Genomic DNA, 18,837 nt, shown 5'->3' on the forward strand with positions numbered 1-18,837 from the left:
CTTTTACATTGTTTTTAAAAGTCATATTACTGTTTTAGCTGAATGAAATCGAACTATGTAACCATATACATGTTACCGTTTAAGAGTTTGGGATCATATTTATTACTTTTTTGCAAAACATTTTTTACTTTTATTTAGCAAGGAAACATTAAAGTTATCAAAAGTGACAGTAAAGAATTATAAAACAAATGCTGGTCTTATGAACTATCTATTCATCAAAGAATCATTCAAAAATGTATTTAAATAGGATCATGTCACAATGAAGTATGGGGTTTTTCAAAAACAATAAAAACTTCTGAACCAGTAGTGTAAATGTTGGCAGTTTAGTAAATAACACCTCTAAACATCCTCCTGTACTGTGTTGACTCTCCCACTATTTTAACCTTGAAAAATATGGTTTCAGCCCCATATTTCATTCCTGATGCAAGAGAGAAACTGTTCTGTTGTGCTTGTCTAAAATGCACCATACCTGTGTACATTTGCAAATTTAAAGTAGCTTTTTATGTTTGATCTATTTTTATTTATTTTAGTTTTTGAAGCTGGTAAGTTGTGGGGCATCTCATCCATCTTTTGCAGCAGGACTTAACTTTCCCTGGTTGTGATCCTGCTTCTTGTGTACCTTTTAACCTAGCACACACACTTAGCCGCAGCTTCTTGTCTCTTTGTGTAGGTGCCTGCACAGCTATCTTGTCCCTTGCCTTGCGGAGGCTAGCTTTGTTCCCTTGTTATCCGGTCAGGGATGTGTGAAAGTGGGGCACAGGTCGGGGCTCTTTGTCCCCCTTGGGCAAATCAGAAGTGACAGACACCGGCCCACTCTGCCACTAATTTGTCCCCCCCTCAGCACAGACTTCACTGAAGGCCACTAATTGCAGTGAGATGCACAGCCCTACAAGGGAACAGACACATCACGTTATTAACGCTGGAAGGGGCCAACGGGGTAATTGCGGAACATCCTTCATCAAATTATTTGGGCATGTTTCAGCATTCAAGAGTAGCGCCGGCCTGACGGGTTGAGGGGTCAAGCCCAGAAAAAACAAGGGGGCAATGATGTTCACTGCCTCCAAGAAAAATTACAACATTGCCTAAGCAAACGTGGAGTCTGCATTTGGGGGTTTATTATTCTCTAGATATGTCCAAAGGTATTTGTGGTGGTGGGTCTAGGAAATACAGAAATATTTTCTTCTATTATGTTACACTTCATTACAAAAAGGTCATAAATATATAGATCATAAATTAGTTCACATGATTACATTATTCACATGATTACATTACAGACCAAAGGAAATGCTAGTTAGCAAAGTAATTTTTGGACTTTGTGTTTGTAGACATGACACACTGAGACTGGTATGATCTGCTCATCATATGTGCTTTGTCTTTTTTTTGTCATTCTAGTGCCGTGGACCCCGTGAGAAGGGACCTTTGAGTTTCTAGTGCCATTGTCATCCTACCTCTTCCTCTTATCCACTGCATCTCTTCTGTCCCTTGAACCATAACTTTGATTGCTCCACCTGTATGTTAGTATTCACTGGGATTTTAGGAGCATAAGCAGCCGTCATCACTGATCTCATCCTTACCCCAAAGGTTACGACAAGGCTGTTTGACAATGGCTCAGCTTTTGTCCGTCACTGTGGTTTTGGTTGAAGTCTACCTTCTTCTCAGACTCTGCGCTGGAGGTAAGGGTGTTTTCCTTCCTTTCATATTACATTCACAGTAGCGTTAGCTTATATTCATACTCATGCCTAGTCCTAAATGTATAATAGGTATTCAGATGTGCTGCTTGGAGTTTGTCTAACTATTTGCACCTTCTCTACGCAAACTCCATCGTTTGAGCTGTTCAGCTTGTTATATATAAACACTCATGAACGCTAGCTCTAGAGCTACTGTGAAAGCTCAACTCACAAGCATTTTAATATTTAATTCTGAATGGGTGAACTTATCAAATACTCATCATATTCACACATTAACTCAAAGGTCTTCACTCAGTTCTTCACCATACTGCAGTGGTTCCCAAACGGGTATGTGAGGTGACAGACGTGGTACGTGAAAAAATTGCTGAATTTTGACATTCATTAAATTCTGCCTCACCTTAAACCATCAAACCATGTGTAAATATATCTAGATGTGGCTTGTGCCACTGTAGTGCAAAGATGGCTTTTGTTGCTACTAGGGATGGGCATTTCAAGCAAAAATAATATTCAAAGATCGCTGGGAATTAATCGATTATTGTTCGAAAATCACACTCCTCCCCCACATGCATTCATGCACGCACGCACACATGCATGTATGGCTACACACCAGAGCATGTGAGCAAAATATTCCGCTCTATGCCAGCAAACTCCGCTCCGACATGAAATTTCTCTGTAGTACTGTATGTATTTAGTTTCATATTTGTTTAAATAATATAATGTATTATTTTTTTTTTCTTCATCTTTGTTGATTATATGAAAAGTGAACAGCATGAGTAAGATAGGATCATAAGATGCACAATCGAGAGACATATGGAGTGGCTCAGACATGATTTTGATCACTTCATTAAGTTTTGTTTTGTAGAAAGTCTTTCTTTAAAGTGAATTTTGTTTTGAATAAATTGTATCTTAATTTTAATCAGTGTTTCGTCAGCCAATTGCCTGGATTTAATAAATAAGAAGCAAATATAGCTGGCAATATAATCAGGACATGGAGGCGCCGGTGCGATTGCATTGCACGTGAACTGTAGCTCGTCTCATAAATGAACCAAAACTCAGCGTATAGGCTACTTGTCTCACAGACACAGAAATATATCTATAGAAAGCTAGAAATGTCTACTTTTAAACAAAACAATTTAAAACGAAAAGAAACTCTCTGCTTATGTAATCCGTATGAAATGTACATTTCTATAGGCGCGTTCACTACTGCGAAGATGGCGAGTCAGCATTGTCAACTTCATCTTTGCAGCCGACACTGACACAAAAAAACACTAGTTTATTAACCCATTTAAACCGGATCACACATCTGTGTGTGTTTACCTTTAAGACCGGATCACGCATCTATGCGTAGTCACCATTAAGCCCGGCAAACGCGCCTGCGTCATTTTGAGCGGTGTCGTCTTTTTCAAGGCACATGGCCAATTATATGCACTGTAATTGGCTTAAATATTCTTGGGGTGAGTGACAGATATGCTTAGGGATTTTTTTTAAACTCATGTGACTAGTAAAATGCTTTGTGATTGGTCGAAATAAGCCTACACATACAGTAAGTTTTATTTTACCCTCTTTACTGTTTTCGCGGCATTTTTAAACACCGTGCTAGCGATCCGTCATGGCTGACTCAAGTGATGGAAGTGATATTGATGAAGTTATGGAGGATGACACAGGACAAGATTCAAATGATACCCCAGATGATTTAGATGTACCAGCCGATCGCGTAGTTAGAGAGCAGTGGCTCTTAGCGATGTTTCGAGAGGAAGAGGAGGATATGCGCGACTTCGTTGGCTTCCAAGAAGAATGGAAGACCGACAACTTTCACTCTCGTGAGAAGATCCCGTATAACCGCGAACCAGGCGTCAAGATAGAGCTTCCAGATGTTGTTACACCAATACAGGTATTCTCCCGTGTTTTCACGGAGGAGTTGTGGATGCGACTTGTAACAGAAACAAATCTTTATGCTGAACAATCACGGAGCGCAACTCCATCAAACAGCAAGTGGGTACCGGTCACAATTGTTGAAATGAAGACTGTCATTGGACTGTGTCTTGCCATGGGGATCCTTGACCTGCCATCACGTAGAGATTTCTGGCGTCAAAAAAAGTGGCTTTTTCGAACGACCATCCCCCAAGCCATTTCAAGGGACAGATTTGCCATCATCTGGAGGTAGGCTAATAATAACAATACACACATACTGTGTGTGTGTGTGTGTGTGTGTGTGTGTCTGTGTCTGTGTGAGTGTGTGTGTGTGTATATGTGTCTGTGTGAGTTATAATTTGATGCTGATACTAATGACAATAAATGAATAAATGTCTAAAGATGATGATTGATAATTGATGATTATGGATAACAATACAAAATAAATATTATGCAATAGACAATGCTAGCTTATGAGTGTGTGTGTGTGAGTGTGTGTGTGTGTGTGTGTGTGTGTGTGTGTGTGTGTGTGTGTCTGTCTGTCTGTGTGTATGTGTATGAGTGAGAGTGTGTATGTCTGTCTGTCTGTGTGTGTGTGTGTGTGTGTGTGTGTGTGTGTGTGTGTGTGTGTGTGTGTGTGTGTTATAATTTGATGCTGATACTAATGACAATTAATGAATAAATGTCTAAAGATGATGATTGATAATGATTATGGATAACAATAATACAAAATAAATAGGATGCAATAGACAATGCTAGCTTATGATGGATGACAGTAATAATTATGATGTCTGATGATTACTGATAAAGTGTAATTATACAAACACATGACAATGAAAGCTCATGATAATAATAACACCAACAATAATGTGTCATTCACTATCCAACTTGCTATGTGCATTTTCAGGTATCTCCACTTACAAGACAACAGCAAAGATGTGAACCGCTCTGACAAGCTCTGGAAAGTCAGATGGTACCTTGACTACCTGAAAGATCGATTCCAGGAACTGTACGAAGTGGATGGCTTTGTCAGTGTGGATGAAAGTATGGTGAAATTCAAGGGGAGACTCGCTTTCCGGCAATATCTTCCTCTCAAACCCACCAAGTGGGGCATCAAGGTGTGGGTTATGGCTGAAAGCTCCACCGGGTATGTATCAAACTTCCAGGTCTACACCGGACGTGAGGGGGGGAGTAGCGAGAAGGGCCTTGCGCACCGCGTTGTGATGGATCTGGCTAGACCATACATTGGGTCCCATCTCTCCATTTTTATGGATAACTTTTATTCCGGGGTGCCGCTTTTTGAAGATCTGAAGGCTCATGGTCTGTATGCGTGTGGCACCGTTCGATCAAACAGAAAGGGAATCCCCCCAAAACCGCCTGCCATGGATAAGCATCAGTACCAAGTGTCTCAGAAGGATGACCTGACCTTCTGTGCTTGGCGAGATACAAAGGTCGTTCTGGTACTGTCAAATTACCACGAGCCCATGGCAGAAGGGACTGTCAGGAGAAGACAGGGAGACATCCAGACAGAGGTCACAGTGCCAGCGTGCCTTTCTGATTATCAGAAACACATGAAGGGGGTCGATCTACTGGATCAGATGACAAGCTACTATCAGTTTCAGCATCGGTCCAAGAAATGGTGGCGGAGGCTCTTTTTCTTTTTCCTTTCGGTCAGCTGCTACAATTCTTACATTGCTGCAAGGAGTGCTGGAGCCTACAAGGGTGGCTACAAAGAGTGGCAGGAGGACCTTGCACAGGAACTTGTCACCCCTGTGACAGCAAAGAGTGCTCCTCAGTGCGCCGCAGCACCTGTGGCAGCCTCAGCCGAGCACGACTGTGAAAAAATCTTCGACAAGAGAAAGATCTGCAGGGAATGTTCACTGTCGAAGAGTGAGGCCCGTCCTGGTGCAACAGTGTATGGCTGCAGACAGTGCAATGTGCCACTGCACATTCAGTGCTTTGGAAAGCATTACCGCAGCACTCGACAGTGACCGATGAGTTGTGTTGAGCTGAATGTATGAGTTGAGACTGTACTGTTCTGTTGATCTGTACACTCACCACCAATTTATGAATATGGTTTCTTAGTGCTATGGTTTCTCTAACGCTTTTATATACAAATTTTAACAAAATTAACATAAATTATTGAAATTGTTATGTAAAGAAGAAGTAACCCTCTGTTTTGTTTTGGGTTTTTTCTATAACTTTGTATCAGTGATGTTCACTTGTCACTTTGGTACCTCAAAAGTATTAAATAATGGCTGCAGACAGTGCAATGTGCCACTGTACATGCAGTGCTTCGGAAAGCATTACCGCAGCATTTGACAGTGAATGATGAGTTGTGTTGAGCTGAATGTATGAGTTGAGACTGTACTGTTCTGTTGATCTGTACACTCACCACCAAGTTATGAATATGGTTTCTTAGTGCTATGGTTTCTCTAACGCTTTTATATACAAATTTAAATTTTTTTTACATAAATTAATATTTAAATTGTTATGTAAAGAAGAAGTAACCCTCTGTTTTGTTTTGGGTTTTTTTCTATAACTTTGTATCAGTGATGTTCACTTGTTACTTTGGTACCTCAAAAGTATGAAATAATGAAATAAAAACGGATCTGTACTGATTTTCAAAATATTCTTGATGTTTTTGTTGTTTATAGATTTTAAAAAAAATTCAGTTTAAGATTATGGCCAAGCAAGTCAGTCAAGTTGAAAGCCAAAGAAGTAAGCTCTCAAATGCTTTTTATTCCATGTTTTTATCTGCTATAGAGCCTGAGAAATTAAGATTTTAGTAGGCTTTGACAAATTTGACAAATATTTCTGGAAACCCTTAGGTTTTGGGAGGGGGTTTACAGAAAGGTACTTAGGCATAAAAAGGCCTTTTTTAGCAGGCGTTTTAGGCCTTAATGGGTTAATAAACAATTAAAAATGTCTCCTTGCTATATTTGACATATTCATAATCATTACTTTTGCCAATTTTTTTGTGGCAAGCTTTATGTGTGCACTTGAGCGCTCTCTGCTCTGGATGAAATATTACCACTTCGCTCACATGCTCTGGAATGAGGCAATGTGTTCTGTTGTCTGAGATTTGATTGATAGCTTTTAGGTGTGATATTGGCAGCACCACCCTCTGGTTACAAGAACGCGTCACCACCGCATCAGCAGCGAAAACATGGGGATTTTTTTTAGACAATAATCGCACAACCTATTCAATTTTCTATAATTAAATCGTGACTCTTCCCTACTGATTTAATTTGATTGAAATGATTGATTTAGTTTCATTTATTGCATTGTTTATTATAATATTAATTCAATTAATGGAATTTTCCTTTTTAAAGGTGAAAAATGCATCTGAAAATCAATTTAAGGGGACAAATATGGTCCCTTAATGCAAAAGGTGTAAATGGGGGTACGCAGGAGGATGTTAAAAACCTCAGGGGGTACGTCACTCTAAAATGTTTGGGAACCACTGCCATACTGAAAGCTCAAACATTTAAGGATGTTTAATTGAAGACAATGTGAAACTGTTGTGGAGTAAAATGTAAAATTTCATATAATAATCAAAAGTATCTCACAGTTTTACAAGAATGCCGGCGATTCAACCGCATTCTTGTGCCACAGGTAATTTAATACCACAGATAGCACTTAATTAAACAAAAAACAAGAATGCAATGATTTGTTCTATACTGTGAACTCTGCATTACTTTTTATCAAATAAAGTTCAATACAATGTAATGTTGTAAATTAATAAATTGTTATATTTTCATTTGAATGTAATGAGGTATAGATGGCTGTTTTTGTGGTTAGAGTAGGTCCAGGGGGAAATCCTTCTCTTTCTTAAAGGTACTAGCTGAGGCACACTGGGGGTTGGGGTTGGTTGATTGCTGTTCAGCAGGGCAGGAATCATAAGTGCTCATCTAAACGTTTCCATATGCTTAATAACGTGATGTTTACTGATTTCAAAGAAAACCGATACCTTTGTTTAATGAAAACGCCCTCCCCGAGTCAAACTAAACGGTTTTCCCAGTGAACTCTGCAGAGGCTGCTGTGATGGTTGCCTGTGGACAGTCAATGAGCTGTGAAGGCAAACAGCAATAGCCGATTGCTCGGAAAGCCGCTTTAGGGCACAGGGGAAAAAAAGTTTGAGTTGAAACTTGCCTACAGCTTTATATTTTAGGTCACATTGTTTATGTTAACATACTTTAACTGAATGTCTGTCAGACAATAGTTTGTGCTGAGGTTTAGAACACTGTCTGATATCTCTGATGTGTGTTTAGTCATGCCAGGGAGTTCAAAAGACATCTTTTCCATCGTGACTCACTCCTGAACCATGAGCCTCTCAGAGGCCCCCCACTAAAGGAAGCTGTTGAAGTGATTGTTGCTGCTCTCTCTTCCTTTTTTAGCACATTAACAATTTCCTCTATAGCACCGTCACAATTGCTAGTGGGTATGAACTATTCCAAACACTCTGTGTTCTCCGGAAATACTTTGACCCTTTTGTGTTGTTGATCTTCAGATTTAAGCCCCTAATAAGTGTGCTCAGATTTTAGATATTACGAATGGCTTCCTTGCTGTTCCACACTGACTAAAAAACTTGAGCAGTTCATAATTTTTTTTAAATTAATTTATTAATCTAGGTTTTTTTTTTAATTCACCTACATTTTTGAATTAACAAATTAAGCTTTTATTTATTATTTATATATTAGATGCGTACAGGACTTGACTTTAACTTTTTTTGTTCACTGTGGCTTGTGGTTTTCCAAAGTTACTAGTCACTCAGCATTTTCACTGGCCACAATTTCGGCATCGATTCCATGGGGAAAAACTGCAATATAGATATTTTTAATGTTTGTAATTTTCTTTTTTGCTTATTTTTAATAACAAATATAAAATAAAATTAATGATCTATTTTGTAATTATAAAATTAAACTAAATAAATATTAAATTATTATTTATTTATTTTTTACCTTTTTTTTTTTTTTTTACAGATTTTGGTGAAAGGTTAGCGAATGTTAACATGATTGATAATTATGTCAATTTTGCAAACATCTCTGTAAGGACGTACACACTGGCATGTAATTATTATAATTTTATTTAATAAAGGAGAGGGAATGGTCAAAAAGCAGGGCAGGAACATGCTGGTCAATTGAGTTTTAAGTTTTTTTTAATTAATTTATGAAATAATGAATTGTAAGTTCGGTCATGTTTTTCAATTACTTTTACTGTTTTCGTTTTTTTCCTCGAGGTATCGATTCAGTATCAGTATCGAGGTATTTTTGTCTGGTATCGTATCGTCATAATTTTGGAATCGTGACAACACTAATCCCACGCCAAAATTCAAGCGCTATAACAGCAACAATATTCATCCGGATGCAGAGCAAATAAATCATTTAATCCAGACTTAGATTCAACACTTGCCACTGCAGATTAAATCTGTATTTTTAATGGCCTTTTCGGTGCTGTCTTTTATTTGATTCTGATAAATAAGTTTAGAGAAAGGGAAGAAGTCTTGTAACATGCCCAGTAGTCAGATTTTCAAACAGCTCAGTTTTCCTTTAGAGTTCATATTATATCTAACATCAGTGTCCTTGTCGGGGTATTTTTGTACAGATGCAGCAGAAAAACAGGAGATTGTTGAAACCAGAGATGCAGCATGAAGGCGAGGACATTTGACTTCTCAATGCGCTGTTGTTTCTCCCAGTGTTAGAGTTGTGTAACAGCTAGTTAAATACCTCTATGGTACATCTTTTTTACCTTGCTCATCAGATGCACCCCTGAGATGTAATTTCAGGTAGGAGTCTGCACCTCTGAAACATAATCTTCAAGAAAGAGAGAGGTGACATTGGCGACTGAAAGCCCTCAGTTGCCTCCACAGTGCAATGTGTCGTCGCATCCCCTCACCCACTCCCACCCCCCCAGTGAATGGGGTTAGCACTCCTCCTAGGGGAGAAGAAAATGTGTTTTAAATGCAGGCAAGCATTTCACTTGCTTTCCCTGAAGTGAACGCATTAAATGTAAATGTATGTACATTTGCCCCAGAAATGACACATTGACAATTGACTCCACTATATCGACTTAATTCAATTCGATTTTAATTGACGTTAGTCTTCATTACTTCCAGATGAAGGTTTCTGCTCCTTAAACCTAAACATAAACCTTGAACATAAACAATTAATGTTAAATGTGATATAGTCTTGTCAGTGAAACAGTGAATTACTCTGAATTATACCATTTCCCTTCAACTTTACTGTAGACTCAAATCTACTAGAGAGAGAGAGAGAGTGTAATGGTGTGTATCTGCTAGAGTCTCATTATGGGGGAATGCTGTGCCAGACCTCAGACTCCACTGTAACCAGTGGCAGAATTAGGCACACATGTGAATGTGGAGGCTCTTCTGGGCCCCTGACACATCAATCATCGCCCACAACCAGTCATAGTCCAGCAGTGGCAGTCAAGAAGAGTACTTTACATCTTTTTTTTTTTTTACATCTTTTAGTTGAAAAGTTTTGAAATCCTAACATTGTTGCAAGTTACACTTTCTGCCACTCCCATAGATTTTTATACAGTTGGAGTGAAAACCAGATTCTTCAATCCAAAAGTCTTTCCTCAATCACTGACCCTGAGTAGAGAATAGAGGGAAAAAAGGAGTAAAGTGTGATGGAGAAGAGATCCCCAGGGTTTCTCTTTGGGACTTTGCCCATTTGATCATCATTGTCCAGCCTTCTCCTAATGCGAAATTTTCATGCTGGCCCTGTGCATCAGGGTCTGTCTTCATAAAGGGGGACTGTCTCCCTTAGCCTGGGCTCAAGGCCACACAACCTCTTACATATGCTTTATGCGTAACTCAATTACAGAAATGACCTCATTGAAATCCCTTGCGAGCAGTTGAATGAGATTAAGTCTAGACTAATAGACTAGACTAATAATTCTCTTTAAGAGTTGATTTTTATAGTTTAGTATAGTAACATGAGACGGTGTGTTTGATCTAAGTAAGAAAGTAAGTTATGGAGTCTGTCCGCACCCTGAACGAGAGCACTTGAGAGACTGAATGCGTCATTTAGTTTGCGGTCTAGAATCGTGTCATCCTGAGCGTATCAAAGGCAGCGTCTAGCAGCTTCACAAGCTTTATCTGGACTTTTAACTGCACTGCCTCCACCAGCTCTGTTTTCTCAGGGTGTTTTTCCAGCACCCTTGTTTGTGTTGTGATCGACTGTCTTGCTAATGTTTCCTGCTGTCAAGCATTCTGTCTTTGACCCCTTAATGTGTCTTCTTGCGCTTGAACGTTTAAATTGGGAAAGCTTAAATAAGTTTAGTTTAAACACAGATAACAATGTGTGCTGTTCAGATCTCGCCTGCGCTCACGCGCTATCAACACTTGGGTGATGACAGCGTAAATAACTGGTCGTGTTCGAGCATACAGCACTCGCATTGAACAAAGTTTACAAAGAGTGACTGTTTTGTCCACCTTTTTGATCATCACTGTCGTAATGTATTGGGAAGCCAGAATGCAAATCCATCTGCCTGTCTGTTTTAAGCGTTATTTTCAACAAACCATATTATAGTTGCGTCGTCACATTTAAGATAAGTGTGTGCCGAACCGTGAGTGGAGAATGGTACGGTTAGAATTTTTTTTTTTTTTTTTTTTTTACAGAAAACCGTTACACCCCTAGTTAATACTGGAGTAAATATCTTTCTTCTGGAGAATGTAAAAGCTGATGTTTAGAGGATATCTCATTGTTTTTTGTCCATATAATTAATTTCCAAATCCCCACAGACTTTTATTGTATGGGAAAAAAACAGGAAGACTTTTGTTCAAAATATCTTCTTTCATATTCCACAGAAGAAAGAAAATAATTTAGGTTTGAGTAAATGATCAAATTTTCTTTCCTTTTTGTTTGGGTGCACAGTACCCACAGCTTGGTAAAGTGTTTCAAACTGATTAAAAAAAGTGATTCAAATAGATATCTTGGGAGTCACCGATTCATTAAAAGTAAACGTTTGTGAATTTGATATCAGTGATGTCTGTTTATTATTGCATGCTGCCAGCAAAGACAACGCAGTAAAAGGATGCAGTTTCCGACCCTTTTAACTTGCTACATTTAATCAAACTAAGAGCTAAATATGTTTTCTTTTGCCGTGGCACTGTAGATTCAACAGTGGCGCAGCAAACGCTGCCGTGATATGCTTAAACAGGCTAGGAAAAGTAAGTGTTCTTCATTGTACCATATTTCGAGTAGCATTTCCTACAGACTGCCTATTCTGTTGGGTTCATGCTGTTTATATTGAGTTTGGTGTACTCATCAATCACATTTTCAGTGCATGTACATAGTAGGCGATCCATTGAATTATGCAGTGAATTGAAGATCAGAAGCTCCTTTATCTTGCCCAGCTCTCTATTTAATCACTGAGTCCTAATAGAATTAGTCCAAGAGGAGAGTCCAGTCTAATTGTAAGATAGGCAGCACACGGAGAGGCTGTACAAGACAGACTCGTAATGGGATCTGAGGATGGAATGCAGCTGATAAAGCGAGCGCCGTGTCACCCTGCCGCCCAATCTCTCAAACTGCTGCTTTGTGAGTGATTAGCTGTTTTACCGACAAGTCTAGACTGGAACATCTGCAATGGAGTCATGCTCAACAGAAAGCTACAGCAGTTCATACTCGTGCACTGTGACAGGATAAGAAGACACTGGGAGATCAGTAGAAACATGTCTCAGAGGCCTTTATTTCAACTGAAATTCAGATAGAAAGGTATGAAAAATAAATGTTTGTGAGGGTGTGAAACAGAAAGGGACGTGGTGATCTGGATGTATGCCAGTTGGTTTGGATTTGAACAGGAGCAGGTTTGCTGTCACAAATACAGAGGGGGAGAAATAATAAATGTAGGACATGCTGGCCTTATTGAGGATTGTCAAAACACAGACATTTCAGTAATCAATATTTTAATGATTATCAATTAGCCTAAAATTCAGTACTATACCAAAGACTAATGTGCTATTAAAATTAAACCAGTATTATGTAGACCAAAGTTTGTAGTTTGAATTAAATATTTCTTCAACATTTATTATTCAAGTAAATATTAAATGACCTGTGTTTGAATTAACAGCATGTGCCTTTGACTGTTTACATGAACAGCCACATTACTCACAAAATGAGGGTTCTATCAGCCAGAACAGTCTACTGAATTGAGTACTCTGCATTACAGATAATGCAGAAAGAGTGGTATAAATGCTTTTTGTTTTGTGTGTCTATGCACCTAGCTTGTCATTGATTGTGTCTTGTCACTTACAGCAGGGCAGAACCCTGACCACGTGCTGCAGGGCACTGGAGTGAAGCCTGGCTCAGACTCCAGAAGGCCCGGGGATGATTCTACTGTGGCACCAGAAGATGCTGCCCGCTTCCTTAGCTGCCACTGCTTAGGTCACTGCCCTGATGACGCCAAGAACAACACCTGCGAGTAAGTGTCACAGGCTGTGGCACCGTTTTAAGTGATCATTGTTTAATGTGATTATATGTTTGTGCTTTGTTTATATGCATTCAAAAAATTTTTTACGTTTTCTTTGAAACTCAACAGGACAAATGGTCAGTGCTTCGCCATCATTGAAGAAGATGAAAATGGAGTGGGGATCTTAAGCTCAGGCTGTATGAAATATGAAGGCTCTCACTTTCAATGCAAGGTAAGGAAAGTTGTGCCTCTTAAGCGTCTTGCTCTTTGACTTGCATGATTAAATATCAGACTTTGTAAGTTTTACTCACTTGAGAAATGGATTTTTCACAGGATTCGCAGTTTGCACAGCCACGTCGAACCATCGAGTGCTGCCAGTTTGACTTTTGTAACCGAGACCTAAAGCCAGAGTTACCGCCTCGAGACTCGGGTAAGCTTCAGTACTATCTGCCTGGCAGTTGTATGGCATTGTAAGGTTATTTTCTGTGAAGGATTACAGATTGTTGATTTAAACCTTTTAGTGGGGTAACATTATCTAGCTAGCTTAAATAGATTGCAGTGAAAATTGTCAGAATAACTAAGCATCAAAATCATTTATCAAATAAAAATGTTTTACATCGTGTGACAATTTTGCATCAAAATTGTTTGAACACTACTGTTCAAATGTTTGAAGTCAGTATGTTTTTTTTTAAGACATTAATACTTTTGTTCAGCAAGGTTGTAATAAATTGATCAAAAAGACAATCAAAATGTTACAAAAGATTTCAATTTCAAATAAATGCTCTTATTGATCATTGATGAATCAGAAAAAAAAATTATATCTCTTTGTTTTATTATTTAATCAATCATAGAATTCTGACAAAAAAGTCACGTTTTCCACAGAAATATTAAGCAGTACAACTGTTTTCAACATTATTGATAATATATGTTTCTTGAGCAGCAAATCAGCATATTAGAATGATTTCTGAAGGATCATGTGACTCTGAAGACTGGAGTAGTGATGCTGAAAATTGCTTTTCCATCACAGGAATAAATTACATTTTAAAATATATTAACAGTTAAATGATTACATTTGCTCATTTATATGTTGGCATGTCAAGTAAAAATCTGAACAGGCCTGCTGATTGAGCCCTGGCTAACCTAATGCTTTAATGATGGACGTGTTTTCTCTTGATCTCTTTACAGTACCACAAGACCCTCACTGGCTGGCCTTCCTCATTTCAGTGTCTGTGTGCTTCTGCACCCTCATCTGTGTCACTGTCATCTGTTATTACAGGTGAGATCATCACTGCACTGAAGCTCCAAACACACTGAAGCTCTTACAAAAAAAAAAGCTACTTGTGTTGTGGCCTGTTTTCCCACATCACTGAACTGAAACCTTAACGCTGCTGTGTTTTTGCACAGCACCTTTGAAAACACATGCCACCCACATCATGGCCTGTTGTTGTTGAAAGACAAACACTTATGTTACTGCAAGTAGGGGCAAGTCTCTATACCTTGGGTACACAACTGGGAAAAAGTGTGCCTTTGTAACAAATTAATCTTTTGTTTGTGTCTGTTTACTGAACTATCTGTTAAAAAGTGTTGTCTTGATATTTTAAAGAAAAGAGGTTTCTGATGTCAGGTATGGATTAGGGCTGAACGATATGGACAAAATGTCATATCTCGATTTTCATGCCAGATATCTCGATATCGATACAATACGATATGACTACGTAAGTACTAAAAAAAATACATTTAGAGTTTGTAAAATACACACTGATGTCTATGGAAGAGGTAATAATAATAATCCTTTCCATTATAATTCGACACGTTTTATTCATATCAGATACACATTGTGTAAGTAACTTCAATGTTTACTCTATTCTATTCCCAGTTCACCAGCCACTTACTTTTAAGTATTTCGGGAGAAGTGGATGAATTCACGTGTTGTAAACATAGAGGTTGTAAATCCAACAGATCCGATTCTCTGAACTGCGTCTGCGGCACAAACTAACACGGCGGCGCCCATCGCGCATACAGCTCAACTAACGCGATCGTTATAAAGGTGTTTAAACAACCATATACTTCCACTTGCATGTATTTGACAATCGGAATATCAAATATTTCATGCCATAGCTAACACATTTGTGAATATTCTGAATAAAAAAGAAAAATGACATAAAAGCAGATCATCATTCATTCAGCGCTGTTGCTGCTGCGGTGTGTCACGTGACAAGCAATGACGCGTCACCATGGAAACGCCGCCCCCCTCTCACAATATAGTTCCCACGTCCCTGGTAGTGTGCGCGCGCTGGCTTTAGCGGTGCATTCAAGGGCACTCGTAAAACTGATGTTTGTTGTGACTGCCAGAGTTGTATGCAGGGCGAGCGCGGAGAGGGTAAATCTATATCGTCGATATCGTTGCTTTTTTCGATAGTAATATCTTGAAAGTTCATATCTCGATATAGATACGATAACGATATATCGTTCAGCCCTAGTATGGATGTAAAAAAAAAATTTGACTGTATCCTGTCCTCAGGTATAAGTGGCAGACAGAGAGGCAGCGCTACCACAGAGACCTGGAGCAGGATGATGCCTTTATCCCAGCAGGAGAATCTCTGAAAGAGCTCATCAACCAGTCTCAAACCTCAGGCAGTGGCTCTGGGCTCCCCCTGCTGGTGAGAAATCAGAAATGCAGACTGTAGGATTTTAGTTTCTACAGCTTGTTTTTTCACAGTTTTTATTCACATTTTACAGGTCCAGCGCACCATTGCCAAGCAGATCCAGACAGTGCGTCTTATTGGAAAAGGGCGATATGGAGAGGTGTGGCTTGGTCGATGGAGGGGGGAGAAGGTAGCAGTGAAAGTGTTCTTTACTCGAGAGGAGGCCAGCTGGTTCAGAGAGACAGAGATCTACCAAACTGTGCTCATGAGACACGAGAACATACTAGGTACACTTCATGTCATTCAAGATTGTGTAGTGTTTTTAATTGTGTCTCAATTCCATGTTTTCCCATGTGACGCGATTCTCTTCATTCTACCCGAAGGCTTCATTGCTGCTGATATTAATGGCACTGGAGCCTCTACGCAGCTGTACCTGATCACAGACTACCATGAGAACGGCTCTCTGTATGAGTATTTGAAGTTCACCACTCTGGACTCACAGGCCTTGCTCAGACTGGCCTACTCTGCAGCCTGTGGCCTGTGTCACCTGCATACAGAGATCTACGGCACGCAGGGAAAACCAGCCATCGCTCACAGAGACCTGAAGAGCAAGAACATCCTCATAAAGAAAAACGGCACCTGTTGCATCGCTGACCTCGGGCTTGCTGTGAAATTCAACAGGTGCTTTGTCACTTTGCATTCATTTTAAAAGCTAGTTTTAAGTGGTTTGTTCAGTCATTGTGAGGAAGTAAATTTTTTTTGTCTCAGTGACACAAATGAAGTGGACGTCCCACTGAGCACACGTATGGGGACCCGACGCTACATGGCTCCAGAAGTCCTGGACGAGACTCTGAATAAGAACCACTTCCAGGCCTACATCATGGCGGACATCTACAGCTACGGACTGATTATATGGGAAATGGCCCGGCGCTGTCTCACTGGAGGTATTTATAAGACAATGAATAGAAGTCAAATTTCTTTTGTTTTGCTTTATAAATGTTTATATGAAGAGTTTCTTAATATCCAAGCCTTGTCCTTTTAAGGTCAAAATGAAATGGAAATTCAACCTATTTTCTAAATGCATCTTAATGAACTTATTGGGAACTATTCATCCATGTTTTTAATTTGAATTAAATTGTTAAATCTTAAGATTCTTTCTGGTGACGTATGCCGGACTTCTCTAGTAATTTAGTCACCTTAAACTCCGCCATTTCTTACAGTCAACTGCAAGCTTACATTCAGAACTGATGAATTGAACCAAGTATATTTAAAAAAAATCTAAGTATATTTTTGATAATTCGTTTCACTCAGATGTACAATACAATAAAAGATCGGTCACTTCTTCCGTTGCATCACAACTTTTAAATATTGCTGTCTAAAATGAAAACGGCTCCTGTTGTGGATGTTTACAGAATTCATGAATACATTCATTGATTGTTTCCTAGGTATTGTTGAGGACTATCAGCTACCATATTATGAGATGGTGCCTTCAGACCCGTCTTATGAGGATATGCTAGAGGTTGTGTGTGTCAAAGGACTGCGGCCCACCGTATCCAATAGATGGAACAGTGATGAGGTGAGTCAGCAAGCAGTATCTGACCAGCAGATGGCAGTATATTTACAGATTATATTTGCAGAATCTTTACAGATTTAATGAATATTTTTTAGCTTCGCATAGGAACTTGAGGTCATAAATATGAACTGAAGAGAAATGTATGTCGTGATCTGAGAAGAGTTTGTCTCCCTAGTGCTCGAGGGCCATGTTGAAGCTGATGTCAGAATGCTGGGCCCACAATCCTGCATCCCGCCTGACCATCCTACGAGTCAAGAAGACTTTGGCAAAAATGGTGGAATCTCAAGACATTAAAATCTGATCAGCAGAGTGGCTTTTATTTAGTTTTTGACATCATTGTCCCCTTCAGGAGAAACAAGCTCTCTTCTTCTGTTGGATCAGACATGTTGACTTTGCTGCTTTCTGTGAAAGCTGTATCATTGTGAAGTTGGATCAGAGGATTGCAACAACAGACAAAAACACTAGAGTGGGACCTTCTGGAGATTTTGGGAGAGATAAAGTAAACCCCACTGCCTTAAAATACACTCAGTTGTTCTGAATATGTTTCTTTAGATTCTGGGATAAACCTCCTGCCATATGGATTAAATGCTGTTGACTTCTCATGGAATCTGTGTAAAGCATACTGTGATTTAATGTATGACATGTAAATATATTATAGGAGTAGATGTACTGAAAACAGCAAAACGATATACTATCAATATAATCTCGTCCAGTTAACAGCCGTTGTAGACTATCTAGAGGAATACTATCTGTGCCTCTTGCAGCCTAAAGTGTGGCTTTTAAAAATCTTAATTCAGCTATATACTACTACTTCTCTACACATGTTCTCTGATAATAATGTTTCTTTATGAAATAACAAGACCCCGACAGAAGGTTAAAGATAAATGATGCATGCCATTCATGATTTTGTTGCATGAACAATATATTGTTTGCAATGTTTAAAGCATGCCATTTTTACCATCCTCAGAATAGAAAACATTCTCAATTGAATCTTTCACTTTTTTGACCATATTTTTTAAAAGTAAGCCAGCTGTCAAAACAGCTCATTTTAATTAGGTTAGAAAACCGTTCATACTCACTGATGTTTGCAGTCGAGTGGGATCTCCCGGTAGCAGCGATTTGGCAACCTTTAACACCACTTCAGAGTTGCCAATACTCAATGTAGTGTTTGTGGGGGTGATATGTGCTTTCTGGTTGGCGTGATACAGTTGATACATTCCTGAGTTTCCTTCATTCAGAGAAGCTGGGTCTTTTTTTTTTTTTTCTTGGTACAGGATGCTATCAGTATGAATGTGACTTGGTTTAAAGTGCAAACTTTTGAGGATTTGGTGATATTTTGATCTTTGCCAATTTTATTAATCATGTTTTAAACACTGTTTATGTTTTTGAGGTGCCTGAAGTTGAAGGGTATGACTCTTAAGTAACATCTGTTTGTCATCATTGCTTAATATTTCACTTGGGGCTGCCAAAATATGGTCTTGTAATAATAATAACTGGTATAGTCCAAAATACACATTATTGTTACATAACATGTTTACAGAACTCCCATGCAGATCTAATTTTATTATTCCTTTAAAAA

General features: G+C 38.9%; 2 protein-coding genes across 4 annotated transcripts; both read left to right on the forward strand.

Moving 5' to 3' along the window:
- The first annotated feature begins 1,392 nt into the window (after nt 1-1,392).
- Nucleotides 1,393-18,702, forward strand: bmpr1aa (bone morphogenetic protein receptor, type IAa). 3 transcript variants are annotated; one of them, XM_084391047.1, is made up of 11 exons: nt 1,393-1,673; nt 12,887-13,052; nt 13,170-13,272; nt 13,374-13,470; nt 14,226-14,316; nt 15,562-15,700; nt 15,780-15,972; nt 16,069-16,366; nt 16,454-16,629; nt 17,131-17,261; nt 17,434-18,702. In XM_084391047.1, the coding sequence occupies exons 1-11, from the start codon at nt 1,604-1,606 to the stop codon at nt 17,557-17,559; spliced, it is 1,590 nt and encodes a 529-aa protein (XP_084247173.1). In that variant the 5' UTR covers nt 1,393-1,603; the 3' UTR covers nt 17,560-18,702. The 3 variants fall into 3 exon arrangements, with proteins under 3 accessions (XP_084247173.1, XP_084247171.1, XP_084247172.1); XM_084391045.1 differs by having other exon boundaries at nt 1,463-1,673; nt 15,780-16,366; XM_084391046.1 differs by having other exon boundaries at nt 1,463-1,673; nt 12,890-13,052; nt 15,780-16,366.
- On the forward strand, nt 3,298-5,693 carry LOC311280188 (piggyBac transposable element-derived protein 4-like; the record flags this gene model as incomplete). The annotated part of the gene is made up of 2 exons (XM_084392162.1): nt 3,298-3,848; nt 4,507-5,693. 2 exons carry the CDS (start codon nt 3,298-3,300, stop codon nt 5,588-5,590), a joined length of 1,635 nt encoding a protein of 544 aa, XP_084248288.1. The 3' UTR covers nt 5,591-5,693.
- Nucleotides 18,703-18,837: the final 135 nt, after the last annotated feature.

Source organism: Rutilus rutilus (genome assembly GCF_951802725.1).
Source record: "Rutilus rutilus genome assembly, chromosome: 20".
In the NCBI taxonomy this organism is placed as follows: Eukaryota; Metazoa; Chordata; class Actinopteri; order Cypriniformes; family Leuciscidae; genus Rutilus; species Rutilus rutilus.

Coding starts and splice junctions, on each gene's coding strand:
- bmpr1aa (XM_084391045.1), top strand. CDS start 1,604: ATGGCTCAGCTTTTGTCCGTCACTGTGGTTTTGGTTGAAGTCTACCTT. Junction 15,701..15,779: donor GCTCTGGGCTCCCCCTGCTG/GTGAGAAATCAG, acceptor CACATTTTACAG/GTCCAGCGCACCATTGCCAA. Junction 16,630..17,130: donor CCGGCGCTGTCTCACTGGAG/GTATTTATAAGA, acceptor ATTGTTTCCTAG/GTATTGTTGAGGACTATCAG.